The sequence below is a fragment of the Anser brachyrhynchus genome (genome assembly GCF_964034855.1).
Source record: "Anser brachyrhynchus genome assembly, chromosome: 4".
NCBI classification, from domain to species: Eukaryota; Metazoa; Chordata; class Aves; order Anseriformes; family Anatidae; genus Anser; species Anser brachyrhynchus.
Genome location: NC_137698.1, coordinates 66284721 through 66299651, shown reverse-complemented (window position 1 = coordinate 66299651; position 14931 = coordinate 66284721). Strand labels below are relative to the sequence as shown.

The following is a 14931-nucleotide window of genomic DNA, read 5'->3' as shown; positions in this document are numbered from 1 at the left end:
GAACAGAACACTGGGATTGATTCCAGTTCTGGGGGCTTACAGCTAAAGCCAAGATGGCAATGGGTACACAAGCAGGAACTTGACTGGAACCCTAAATCCTGTGGGTACTGGATGATATTAGATTGTTCAGCCCAGAAAAAATAGGTAAGTGATTGCTTTTAGTCCTGGGCCAGCAGAGAATATGAGCTACTTGGTAAAGGGGGTATATAGAATAGCATTGCTACATCATGGTTACGGAGAAGTTGTGATCTATGTAACACTTTGCTCATCTTGGGTTAGGTAATTAGCTCCTAGTAGGACACCTCAGTCCTATTTCTCCTAAATCCAGGGGCTATTTAATTTGTGTGTGTGTTGGAGGGGGGAAAGAGTAAGTGCCATGTGCAGCTTTGGAGGGCTAATTGTTATTTGCAACAAAATAAAAATTAGGCTTAATGCTAAATATTTAACTACTTCTAGTTTTTTCCACTCTGACTGTGTTTACAAATATATGAATTAATCTTTTTGAAATCTTCTTGCAGTCTTTGGATGCCTTGAGGACCGTAGTCTGAGGACTATTTATCTACATACATGAAGAGCATGCTAATGTGGCTATACAGAGTTTCAAGCAGTTTTTCAGTAATATTACTAGGCTTCAGTTTCTACGGGAGGGATAAAAAGCAACTGAACAGAACTCTCTATTGTTAAAAGTCTTTTCTTCTAACTTATTTAGTAACACATGCTGACAATTATGAAAACATGGAGATTAAGTGAACAATAGATTGTTTAAAAACAGTCTTTAGTTTATCCTCTTCCTTGCTTGTGGTAGAACAGCAACAGCGGAGTCCAAACCCTAAAAATGACTGCAAAGCAAATGACTATCAGTTAAGCTACAGGGAGTACAGACCTTCTGGAACAACAACATGGAGCTCTGCAGTGTTGGCAGATGTGCCCAAAACAGCTGTTTCTACAAACTAGCTGTTTCAAACCCATGTGGGACATAGCTCTTGCAGCACAGGGCTGAATATTGCCTTGGGAGGGTTGCTGGTACCAGCTGGTTAGTCTAATGTTTGCTTGCTTGGGTCTACTTGAGCTGCAGTCACACCACTGCACTGTGGAGTATCTCAAATTCTTTTTGCCTTCCCAGGAGTGTCTTGCCCTCACCATTGGAAGCAGTAGCTTCTCCCTAGCAGAAAGATGGAGAAATGAAGCAAAGAGGTGAAGCCCTGCTGTTCAGGGAAAGGATTCTGGTTGTCCAAGGTGCAGTTTTGCTCTGAAAGTGTGGTGAAACAGAGGAAGAAGCAAAGGCATTGTGGTTGTGAGATGCAATTCCTTCCCTCAGTGTTAAATCTATGTTTGCTTTTATGCCCTGGGTAACAGGCAAATTGTTTAACTACTGCACTTCCCTCATCTGTAGAAGTCAGAGCAGTTCCATTTATCTATAGTAGGGCTGTGCTCTTGTATTTTCTCTTCTTTCTAGCTTATGCTGCTTGTAAGGTATACTGAGAAGCGGTATGCCCTTCTGAAACAGTCTGTACTATCTGCATTTAGGGCTAAGAGAGTAAAGTGCAGTTGTGCACCATGTTAAATGTCACAATAAAAATGTTTTATTGTAAAAATAGCTGGAAAACAAGATTTGTGGACCCTCATCCAATAGATGCCAGTTGGATTACAGTACTTCTCGCAGTTTTTCATTTCTGGCAGTATTTGTATGGGTCTAGGAATAAGAGAGCAGCTGTAATATGGAACATAATGGCTTTGAGCTGAGTGAATTGGCAGAGATCAAGTTTGTGCAGCTCTCCTGGCAACTTGGCCATTCTAGAAACACTTAATTCACCCAAACCAATTTTTCTTTAATGAAAAAGAAAACTTAGCTACACTGCTGAAAGAAGTAGGATATTCAGTCTGGTTTTAGTGTCAGTAAAGCAGAGTACACAACAAAGGAAAGCAATATAACTTTACAAATAAGTGAAACTGTGCAGGGGAAAAAAATGTTTGGTCTCCAGAGACTTCATGTGAAATGAGGAAGGGGCTGGAGAAGAAGTCAGTAACTCTGGAGAACTGAGTGCTCACAGTAATATCAGCAGACATGCTGACTTTTCTTAAATAGTTTTCTACAATTAATCTACTCTGATTCATGGGCATAGCCCTCCAAGCAAATTTTTTCCTTCTCCAAAGCAGTAATTTTTCTCAAACATCCTGTTGTTTGCTTTATTACATAAAACCATGGTAAAAACTGCTTTTTTGTTCTAAATACAGTAAATTATTATTTTTTTTTCAGTTGAATTTCAAAAAGTGCATGTGGACCAGTGCTAATTAAGATTGTGTGGGTATCTTATCTTGATGTGCTGGAGACTACAAGTTTCCATAACACCCTGATCTGGTCATAATTAATCATGACAAGGATCCTGTTGAGCTGAGAGTGATTAGTTTCAGCCTAATTAAAGGTCACTGCCAGATACGCTTTTGGTCTTCATCAGATAGATCACGTTACCTTATTTTTTCAGTACAGACAGAAAATAATTAAAGATGACGCAAAGGCATGATGCATCTACATATTTTCCAAATCAGTAAGATTAAGAGGTGTAAAAATATTACTTATAACAAAGATCTGAACTTATTTCAAGGAACTAACTGAGTCAAAATAATTTTTTTGAGAGGAAAAAGAGATGAGAAAACTATTTCTGGACATGTAGTGAAGTTAACTAAGAATAGTATCATCCCACCACAGTGTGGAGGAGATAATTATGTCACATAAATGAAGTCTCTCTCCTGATATTAACGCCAGGCATAGTATACTCTAAATGTTATTACAGATTTGTCAGCCACTCAGGTAGCACATTTTGGCAGACCATTTAGGTATTTTCTGACTTATACAAGGTTAGGAAACATACTGTATTGGGAATAAAATGGAAAAGGCAAGCTAATGGGAGACTGTTTCAATCTGTTTTGCCAACCTAGCTTTCTGGAAAAGCCACGATCTCTTCTGCAATTCTCCAGTCCCTCCCTGAGACCACACGCTGTGTCACGAAGCTAGTGGATCTTCAGAATTATTTTAGTTAATAACATATCACTAGAGGTGGTACCTTGTAGAGAACTGCAACAGCCTCTGTGCTCTCATAGTCATCTTCCTCTTCCAGTTCCCACTGCGCCTGCCAATGCTTCTCTAACAGATCATGGTAAGCCTAAGAGAAACACAACAGGTATATAAATAGTATATTTAAGTAGCTGGAAATGTTGTTTTAATAGCTTGTGATCCTCTCCCTCCCCTTCCGCAGCACCTTCTCATGTACCCTCATAATAGTAAGGGGTTATGTGGAATCATAACTCAGAGGGACACGAAACCTTAGCACCTTAGTTTGGGCATATCCAGTCTTACGTATGAAACTCTACAGCCTAGGCAGTCTGGGGTACCTAATACTGGAAAACATTTGAAATCACCTGATTCGCATACTGCTTGCCTCTGTATGTGTATCACTTCATCATACCCAGGACTGAGGTGCAGAATAACCAACATAAACATCTCTTATAACTCTATCACACTGTACGGGACTTTTGCACTGGGGTTGATCATCGTGTCCCATAGCATGGTCAGATGGCTCTCCACCTGAAAGGCTGATCTAAGACTTGGTCCTGGATGTGAGGTAGACACTTGTTCAAGGGCAGTGCATAGGAAATTTCAGTCAGAGACAAGGACCTGGCAGCTTTTCCAATAGAATTTTAGCAAAAGGCTTTGCAGAGTTAGCAGAACATGCAGAAAATGGAGCACTTATGATCTTCCTCTGTCTCTGCAGAGCAATCCTCTCTTGTCATAATGTTCTACTTTAGTCCTTTTTTCTTCCCCAATGTCTGAAATACTTCATAGGTATCTAACAGATACTTTTCCCATTCACAGAGTAGGGAAAAAAAGATCCAGTATCTGATTTGCAAGAGCAAGTGGGAAAATGTAAGGTGGCTTTTTTCTTTATTAAAAAATAAATTATTATTTTTTATTTAGAAAAATAGAAAGAAAAATGAAAAAAAAAACAACAAAAAAACAGAAGAGAGCTTTAATATGTTCCTGGTGCATGAAGGAATACAGCTTTGCACGCCCAACTGCATCCTCTCATAACATTGCCTAGAATGATAGCTGAAACGAATGCCAAAACAACTGCCCACTCCACTATCAGCAGTGACTGAAGGCTGTGACACAGAACATCTGTCACTGTAACATATGTCACTGGCCTAACTGGGCATTAATGAGCCCTGTGGTAGTCCAGAGACATCTGTGTTAGCCATACCTGCAACGGTGAAGATGGGAGAAAGAAGAGAGGTCATGGTTCACGACTGGGGAACCTCAGGCAGACTACAGTACTAATGGGCTGCAACATTGCTAGACACTGGTTGACAATAGGGCTGCAGAGATACTATGACCAAATTGCAGGGCAATATTCTTGATGCTTTTTTTTTTTTCCTGTTTGTATGTTGTTTTCTTTTTTTTTTTTTTTGAGTTGTTGTTTCTGATACCATTTCCCTTCGGCTTCGTATTTCTTACCGTTATTCTTCCAGCCAGCAGCATCTGCTGCTGCAGTATATAATATTAAAGGCCTGCATGCACACAAGTTCATTTATCCCATTAAGCCTGAACAAACTCAGGACAGAGTCAACTTCTGTCTTCCTATCAGACTAATATTTAAAAAATAAAAATAAAAATCACCTCTGCCCTAAACCCACAGTTTTTGTGTTGGAACACACTATTCTGATTTCAAGACCTTCTTACTAGACTTTCAAATTGAAAAATGCAGCTGAAGCCAAGGATGTGGTAACCTGATAGAGGAGAATCTCTGTCTAACTGGACTGTCTTTCATAACTGTGACTTGAATATCCACTGGAGGTAGGGCTGAGCAAGACTGGCTTACTACGACTGGCACTTTTTGGCTTGGGTGCTTCACTGGATCATTCCTATGTTTTCTGCCAGTAAAAAATAAATAAATAAAATGCTTCTTTCCCAGTGGAAACATAGATGAAGGAGACAGAAGGATGTGAGGACTCTAACCTTCACTTTATAATCTGTCATGCTGTCATATAAAAAAACACAAAACAGAGTTGCAGGAAGAAAATCATTACCATCCAACTTGTGGGTGTTCAGAAGAAAACAATGTGAAGAAGGTTTACTGTAAAATTCACCTCCCTGATTGGCAACAACTTCAAGTCCATCAGAAAGGTCAGTTACTGTGCAGGCTGTAACCATGGTGGTATGAGCCCTTTGATGGGGAGGCGCTGGGGAAGGCAGAGAAAAAAGTGCATTTGATGGGTATTTGATGGCTTATGGTGACGATTCAGGCCAACTCCTTCACTGCTGGACTACCTCTGAAACTGTGAACCAGGTTTAAAATAGCTCCTCAAGGTTAATGGGACTGTTTGCGCAAAATAATTATTGGACTATTAAAATCAAACTAGGGAGCTGCATATATACATATTTTTCTTACTCTTCAAAGAGTCTCTGGACTCAAGGCCCCTCTGTTTTAGGACAAGATGTTCTCTCCATTGTGGTAGTAGAAAGGCTTACATTTCTGTCCTTTAATACTTGCTCGCAGGCATTTTATAACATTAAGAATTGTGTTCTGTTCTGCAGCATAAAGAACAAATTGTTACTTCTGCACATTCCTGATTAGCCTGACATAAGCAGCTCATTACTCTACAGTTTAACTAAGTGTAATCGTTAGCTTTCTAAGGCAAACAGAATAGAGCATTTCCTGCATGAAGCTGTGTGGCTGTAACTTTGTAGGGGAGAGATTTTGACACAATTTCTAAGCTTTGTTTAAGTAAGTTGGGATGTGTCAAGGACGTTTATGAATGATGTATATAAAGATAATCCATTCACAAGTGCTCAGTGGATACAAAAATGTGTGACAATTATCTGTCTCAAGTTATGAAAAGACAAAGAAGTAAAATGTGTTCTAGTATTTTAAAGTGCCTGAAACCTCATTTGTCTATATGTGATAGTAAAAGGAGTATTGAAGAGAACTATGCCAGACAGGTGTGGCAAATAAGAACAGTAATGGCATTACCTAATTCATACAATATAGAACTTGGTGTGCAGTACAAGATTGCATTGTTGAGAGTAACTAACTTTGACAGTTTGCTACGGTTGGAATCTGAGTCTTCTCATATAGCAATTTATCAAAGTTATTAGATTTCATCAAAATTTTAACGCTGCTGGATATAACAACTTTAACCTGAAATTATTTCTTTTCATGAAAATTGACCATTGATTTTTTTTATTTTTATTTTTTAATAACTTGGGTCTATGGTTCTCAGTGGTTACAGGAGTTTTGCACCTGTCAGCATTTACAGCTGAGAGCTCTGATTTACTATATACATTCTGAACAGTAACAACAGAGATATTTTTCTCTATAGAAAATATGGCCAAGAAAATATTACATTGGTCACTGTATAACATATTAAATTATCTATTGCAAACCTTCTCTAAGGTATCCTGCCAGTGTTCATAATGAGTTTTCCCTCTGCTTATGTGAAATTTAATAGCCTTTTGAGCCTCAGTAACCTCACTCATAGAATGCAATTAGATCAGTGCAGTCCGTTTTCTTCTGTAATGTAGGCCAGATACTTTCACCCTGAGATTTCCTGTATTGAACCAAACACAAAGTATCTAAGTAAAGGATGTTTTCTACATGCAATCTAGCTTTAACTCCCTTTGGCATTTGGTTCCAATGTGACAAGTCCAACACTAGAAGAAAACACCCCAGGCAAGCCTAGACAATAGGATGTCGGACCCTTTCCTACCTGTGCTACTGTAGATGATTTTCAGGAGAATCATCCAATTTTATGGAACTGGGAGAAATCTGAAGCATATATAGCCTTAAAAACTAATATAACATTTTTATGTGCTCACCTTAAGAAAATCATCAAAATTTCCAGTATGAAATGTTTTACTAAGGAGACTCTCTTGTTCAGCTTTCTGTTTGTGTTTGAACTCTTCTCTCTTCTTTGCACGGCACTCCAGTCGTTTCAGCATCAGGTCTTTACTTTGCTGGATACATTCTGGAACATAAAACACCAATGATTAGATACCCTAACTCCACAGGGAGAAAGTAGCATCTGCTACTGTCACACAACATAAGCTCATGGAAAGCTGTTAGTGAACAAAACAGGAAAGTAATTACCAAACCGGATTTCAAATTTGTTTCTTACTCTGATGGTCTTTTTAGATGCAAACTTTTGGGTTGCTACATGGGACTTCAATCTATCAGTGTTTTGGTTCACTACCATCCTACACCCTCCCCTTCACTAGTTTCACTTCCATCTAAAATAAGGAGGTTGTTAAATAATGCCCTTCTGCATTTAGGGTTTACTGACTATAGGTATTTTATAATCATTTATAAACACTGACTTTGCATAAAATCAAAGCCTTGATAGAGATATTTCTGCTGTGGAACAAGAGAAGCATTACAAAACCAGAGGAAGGAAAAAAAAAACCCAAAACATAGATATAAGTTGATTTTTAAGGAATGTTAGTGGCTGAACATATGCGAAGACGACGAATTAGGCATGCCAGTTAGAGAAGTAAACATCCATGAAATAATCTGTGACATGAGTTGTTTGAGTCTGTGAGTACCAGCAAACTGTTCACATGATTAGTTGATGCTTTTCAAGTGGAGCTAGTCTATAGCATGGGAATTTTGAAGCAGAAGGAGTTTGAACCAGATGACATCCAGAGGTCCCTTCCAACCTCAAACATTCTGTGATTCTATGAATTGCTGACCCTGAGATATGGCACAATTTCATATTCAAGCTTAGTGATGATATATTCTTGCATGCAGAAAGAATATACTGCAACAAGAATATATATGTTCTATTTCTTTTACTGAACTCTAACCCTGATGCTGTTCCACTAGAAGAGTTTTCTTTAAGTACGCCTATGAGTAATAGATATGGTTCTGAAAAAATCAGTGAGATAAAAACACTTCTCATTATTCTGCTTTTGACTGAACAAATACTAACATTTTCCATGAGTGCTGATGGGAATCACTGAGCCCTTCATTCAGCACCTATCAGAGAAGGTGGGGGTACGCTTTGCAACATAGTGGACATTAGGTAACACCCAAAGTGACACCAAGAAGAACCTTAAATCAGTAAGACAGTCAGATGAGACTTCATTACAATTGCATACTTTACAGCTAGGCAATCTGAATGGTTGTACAAGGAAGAAGAAAAGACTATTTAGAATATCTTAAGTCTGACACAGCAAAACAGAATAATTTCTAAAGATAGTAACTGTTAAAATTATCTTCTCACAAGAGTGACAGCAGAACTGTCTTTGTGTACCTTCTCCTGGCTCCACATGGTAGTAGTAACAGATCATAAAACAACATTTTTCACATATCTAGGTATTACTGTCCCTAACATTAGCCAGTATCACCAACAATGTCAAGTACATAAACAGTAAATGGAGAAATCTTAAAAAAAAAAAACTTGCAGCAGATGTGACTCTTCTTCAATCTTCAAATCAATGAAATAAGATATAGATTATATGAACTGCAGAATAAGTACAAAGCGATGCCTGGAACAAGACCTAGAAGGCTTAAAGCCAAAGCGTCCACCCTTCACAATAACAGAATTCTCGGCCAATTCATCAATGTTTTTAAAACAGAGGGATATAGGGCCAAAGCTGTAATTTTTGTACTGCTTAATAAAATTACGACAACTCATACCCAAATTAGTTAAGTCATGACCTCCTGTCTACATACTCACCATTAGTGAAATGTGCTAGTTGTTCCCAGAATGCCTTGTGCAGGTCTGTTAAAAGTTCTTCCTTTTGTCGGACTGAGAGATTATTCTTTACAGTTAAATGGTCCAGAATATTTGAGACAATATTTAATCTACACTTACACTCTTCTGGTATATAGGACTTCAATGAATCAATCATTTTCACCATAAGCTCCCAATTAAATAACCTTTCCTGAATGTCCTAAAACAAACAAACAAATAATCCTGTTAAGAAACTAAGAATGGGTCTTTGGTTGTGCTTGTCCTTTTATTATTCAATTCCCAACAATGCAAAAAACTCAGAAGGCTTCTCAAGACTGCATGGATAATAACCTTGATGTACTTAAATACTTCAGAAAATCTTGACCTGTTTAGGATAGCAGCAGGTTTTAGTGCACATTCACTTGACAAAGCAAATTTAAACCTACTACTCTTTTCACTACCTGCAATGTCAAGATGTTAAAGAGGGAAAAAAACAATAACAAGCTTGCAGAACAAACTCAGATTCTCATGGGGTAAAGATGGAGAGAAGGACAACATGGAAATCCTTGACCTTTTTTCAAGATACTGTATGGCACACAACTGCATGCTTTTATTTTGAATTGAGAACACATATCTCATTTTGACACTGCTGGGATTCCATCAAGTGTGTGGTTAGCTGGAGTTCAGTAAATATACAAAAAATGACTGTAACTGCTTATGACCTAGTAGCTTCCATTGCATTATTAGAGAAGCCCAGGATTATAGTAGGAAGCAAAATTTCCTGTGTGAAACTGGAACTACTTTGGTAAACGATGTAGTTTGGAAAGAGCATGACAACTACTCTAGTTAATGGAGACACACAGACTCTGACTTTGCAATGAGATGCAAGTATAATGGTAGTGACCTCAGGCAGGAATATTTGCTCTATTTTGTATCCAAACACCTCATTTGAAGACTGCCCACTTGAAAGAATTACTGTACAAAAGCACAGCGTGGGTCAAGTGTGAGCAGCTGCAAAGATTATATTAATATATGGCCAGCTTGGTTTACTTAGCTGCAAAATGAACAAGTTAATAATCACTGCATTTTTTTATTAGTTATCAAAATAAAGCTAATAACCACTTATTCTCCAAGTTACTAGAAAATGCAGTGGGACAGATTCTGATTGTACTGTTAATCTATAAATTCTAAGTAACTCTTTCAGTATCTCCTATGCAAAGCAAAGCAAAGATATGGGCAAGGTAACAGAACAAAAAGCACAGTGTTGATGCATCTATAAGCGTATTTTTCCTTTTTAAGACCATACTCCTAAGAGATGCTAAGGGTTTTCAATTTCAGTTAAAGTCACTGGACACACAGAATTGCCCTCAAATGACAATCTCAATCTAAATTAGAATTTCTCAGTCAAAGTGTAATAAATATTTTGAAAGAAAAAAAATGTCCTAATGCCCATGGTAATGATTCTCCCTCACACTGGATCTAATGCTCTTGGCTCCTGGCTCACTGGCTGAATTTATATCGTGCACGTCACTTTTTCCTAACATGACTGCCTAAACTGTATGTTGAGAGTTAGAACTGATGGGGAGAGAGTTCACCCTCCTGTGAGTCTTTATAAAGTGCCAACAGAAGCTGAAGTCTTTGCAATGAAGCTGAAAGAAACACAATTGGAGTAAGCAGTCTACAGCATTCTGAAGATAGGACTGACAGACTCTGTACACTTGCATCATGCTTTGTGTTCAGATTGACTACAGATTTCTCAACTTTCACTTCTTTTTGTACTTTACCATTGCCTGCAAATCCTGGCATTCATTTAATAAGCCTTCTACTGCAATCATCCTCTCGGTCAGATCCATCGTTATCTTTGTTGCTTTGGCACTTGAGCATTTTGATTGGTCCAAAAAAACCTGCTGGGCTTTGTCAGTCTGCTTCCAGAAAGCTTCCATCTGTCGAATACGAATCAAACAACAATCCATTTTCCCTCATTAATCATCTAGTATTTCATTACCCTGAGAGGCATATGAGTCTACTATGAGATTCAAGTCACTGCAACTATACACAGCTATCAGTGTTAATTACAGCAGAAAGCATTATCCTGAGACTATTTACCGTATGATGATATACGTGTTGATGGCACATAAACAGTATGTTGTATGTTTGGCCAATCCTGACTTTTTAGAAGTAACAAATCCTGAGTTTGTTACTTCTCCACATACTGCATCTGCTAAAGCCCATGATATTGTTAGTGTTAATAGGAAAAGTAGAAAGGGTAACAAACTTATTTTCTGGAAAGTTTCTTCATCTATAAGAGTAGGAACACCAGTCAAACGTGATTTTTGCTGAAAAAGGAAACTAAAAATCGTCACTGTTTTTCACCATCAAAACCTTTCACAGCTACATGCTACATAATGACTTTATTAACTGTACCAGAATTAACTACTTTATGCAGTATCGGCAGAGTGCATGTGTCGATTCTAATATATTATTGTAAGGGCAATTTCTAGTTTTAGGCTCTGATCCCACAAACACTTATGACTGTGCACAACTGTGAATGTTCTGTGGGCTTCAGTGGGATTACTAGTATGCATAAAGATAAGAAAATGTATTTGTCACCAAGATTTATGTTAAAGTTCTGTGAGTTCTGCAGTTATATGGCAAAGGAAACCTTTATATTACTGGGAGAGAGTGGATTAGTTCAAGGTCCTGATGTATAAGAATCTGCATAGAGGGAAATAATTCTAAACACAGATAAAAAGCTTCTGCTGTCATTAAGAGTGACAGATCCACTGAAGGATGACTGCCATCAGTGAATAACTGCCTCATGTTGCTCAGCAAGGCTGCTGGGGAGTTTTTATGTGACTAACACTGCAGAACGCTAAACAATCAACTTCTCACAGAACAAAATTAAACTGTAAAAGAAACCTCACAAAGGTCTACCATCGTTACTAGGACTTCTTCCCCTATAAAGCGAAATGCACAGAGAACCAAAAGAAAGCTGAGAAAATTTCTAGTGAAGCACTTAACCATCAGACACTAAAAAATGTTAACTCCTCTACAAGAAAGGCCCAAGGCTGAGATAATGGACTGTTTAGTTCAGAGCTGAAGTGCTGTGGTCAATCAGTGCAGGCAGCCCACAGAGCCATCAGTTTGACTTGTCAGTCTCTCATTTTCATCAGCAGTGAATTTGCTCAAACCTCAGAAACAGGACTGGGAAGTAGATTATCATCCAGGTTATGTGGTATACTGGGAAATAATATGCAGAATATTTTTAACCTCCAGTTTTCTGGACAACAAGCTAGTTTGGATACAGGGATACTACTGAAGAGAAAAAAACTTGCATTTTTTTAAATGCCTACAATTAAGCTTTTTTACATTAAAAGCATGTAAATGTGCAAAACCGCTAAAGCAAAATGCTTTGCTAATGCAAATATGCAAAGTATACGAAAAGGTTGTACATAATTATTTTCTTAGTAATTATTTCAGCTGAAAAGAAATTATATTCTCTTAATACTCTTTCAGTTATACAGTATTGAAGAAAACAAGGTGCTATGATAAAATTCCTGGAAGTCAGACTATACACCTAGGCTTGAAATATATCTTACCATCCAACAAGCAGTAGACATTTTTCATCTCTAAACCCAGTGTGATAAAACAAGTGTTTGTATAAAAAATGTTTGGCTGCCTGTTGCTGGAGTTCAAAATACTCTGCCAGAGCAATAAAAAAATGTTTTCAGAACTCATGGACATCTGAAGTACTAACCGTGGATTAGTCAACACAACAGTTAAAAAAGCATTTAAAAAAAACAAAAACAAAAACAAACATTCCCCATCAAAAGAATAACATTGGAATAAAATTTTATGAGAGAAAAATTAGAAAGTTACGTTGTCTATTATGTGTTCAGAATATTCCCTTTCTTTCCTTTCTAAGTCTTCTAGAGTTTGGTACTCTGAATTATGGGCTCCTGACATCTCAGTATTCTGGAGTCTACAATCAAGTTGCTTCTGTAATTCTTCAAAATCCTGAAAAAAAAAGCAAATGATTTGTTAAACTGGAAAACATATATTATTTCTAATTTTGGGGGTGTATCTGTATGTTGATTCTTGCATATGACAAAGAAACTGAACAACAGGATTCAGAAAGCTCGCTCTCTGGGTAATGCACTTCCAGCAGCAGGGAAAGAAAACTTGAAGTATATGGCAGCTCTGATTTACACTTAATACAAATATATACATTTCTGCTAGTAAGTACTGTTGTTCATCTCCACTGAACTCAAGTTTTAGTAAATACTGGTCCATGAGCTTTTGTACTCTGAATCTATCCACAAATGTTTCAATTTTAACACACATGCCCCATCTTACATGGCAGCTATGAGTGTACATGTATGTTTAAAAGTACAGGTAAGCATCCAGATATGCTAATCAGATAGTGTTGCCTGCGGAGTGCTAACACACATGGATGAACATACCTGTAATGTTCATAAGTGACAAAATGTAGTTTACATGATTATCTGGGTTTTCAAGTTTTTCAATACGTTGAAACCTGAATGATTTTTCCTCAGAGCTAATAATAACGACAAATACTACTCCTCTGCCCTTACTTAGTAGATTGGTACTGCAATGTATGATCCTTCAGTTGCTTAAACATGCCTTATGTAACAAGCATTTATTTTTTATATCACACAACCTTGGGTGTCAATGCATTAAATCGATGCAAAACAACAACAAACCAACCAAACACTACTGTGAGTGCAGTTAGATATTGGACTAGACTGCCCAGAGAAATAGTGTACTCCCCTTCACTGGAAATATTCAAGAGTTGGCTTGACAGGACACTGGATAACTTTACTGACGGCCTTGCTTCCTACAGAAGTTTAGTAAATCTCCATGGGTGTCTTTCAATGTAGACTTTTCTGTGATTCTGATCTGGAAAATGGAATGTGGAATCAGCAGCTCTCCTATTTTGTTCAGTTTTGTAAAGCCTTTTTTTTCCTCCTAATAATATTTAAAATAGTATTGTGACTCCACCTGAAATGCATGTTGACTGTATACATACGTCTTCTGGTTCAGAAGTGGAAAATGGATTTTGATAAAAGTATATGGAAGAAAAAGGGACAAAGAGGACATTATGTATATTTTCTGTTGATAGAAACCCTGAGTTTCCTTCTGGTACTTCCTGCTGTTTTATTATAAATTATAATTCATGGGACCAGATGAAGACCTGATAATTAGAAATTATTAATTCTGAGTGAATAAGATTCATGGTGTTCTGTTTACTTGAGTGGATTCAACTACAAAATACTTCTGTTCTTAACAGATTAGACACATTGCTGTCCTGATCTCCTCAGACAACAGCAAAGAGGAAATGCAAACAAGGTCATGGAGAGGTAATGTAGAGGATCAACTAACAAGCGAGTTTCTTTGAACTTCTTCTGAAATAGATTACAAATGACATTGCTGTTCAAAAATAGTAGGTGAGATAGCCTGCTGTGGCAGCCCGCACCAGTTGGTGGGATTAACTCCTATGTTTTGTTGTCTGAAATGTTAACCAACAAAAACACTTACATTTTCCTGAATTAAAAGGATCTTCTTGAACAAATCATCATTAATCTTCTTTTTATGACAGAAGTCTGTGAGGTATATTTTGAGAATCTGAATAAACATCTATTTAAATGGAAAGAAACAAAACTCATGGTAAGTGCCTACTGAACATGATATGGATATTGTTGTGTGGATATAAGTTTTGTGGATTGAAGTCAATCATTGAGACTGTAGTGAGTCATAAGAAAATAACAGAAACATCATCAGCAACTCTGTAGTATTTCCATTACAAAAAATTCTTTGGCTTTGTCTTCAGTAAGAGTACTGGAAGATGGTGTTATGTTCATACGAAGACAAGGACTAATCTAATATATCCTTGTAACCAAACTGACACATTTGAAACTATCCTTTACTGGAGAGTACAAATCACTTAAAAATAGAAAGCCCATTTTTCTAAAGTTTAACGAACCCCTAAGATGAAGGATACTAATATATTCATTGCAATGATTTCAACTGTAGTTGAAGAAAAAGTATCAAACATTTTTATATAAAACCTGTAACCCAAAAGTAGTCATCTCAAGTTTTAGCTACCTTCTTTTACAAAAGATATGACTATTTTCTTTTTTTTTTCTTTTATTTAAGATTGTAAGACTAGTTTCTTCAAAAAGA

At 37.2% G+C, this 14931-nt stretch overlaps 1 protein-coding gene across 1 annotated transcript in view; it reads right to left on the bottom strand.

The window, feature by feature from the left end:
- The window catches only part of EVC (EvC ciliary complex subunit 1), a 54533-nt gene that overhangs the window by 29286 nt on the left and 10316 nt on the right, over positions 1 to 14931 (bottom strand). Inside the window, 6 exon segments of the mRNA XM_080588972.1 lie at positions 3063 to 3161; positions 6872 to 7020; positions 8731 to 8947; positions 10512 to 10670; positions 12607 to 12744; positions 14287 to 14385. Coding sequence (XP_080445098.1) covers positions 3063 to 3161; positions 6872 to 7020; positions 8731 to 8947; positions 10512 to 10670; positions 12607 to 12744; positions 14287 to 14385 — 861 coding nt within the window.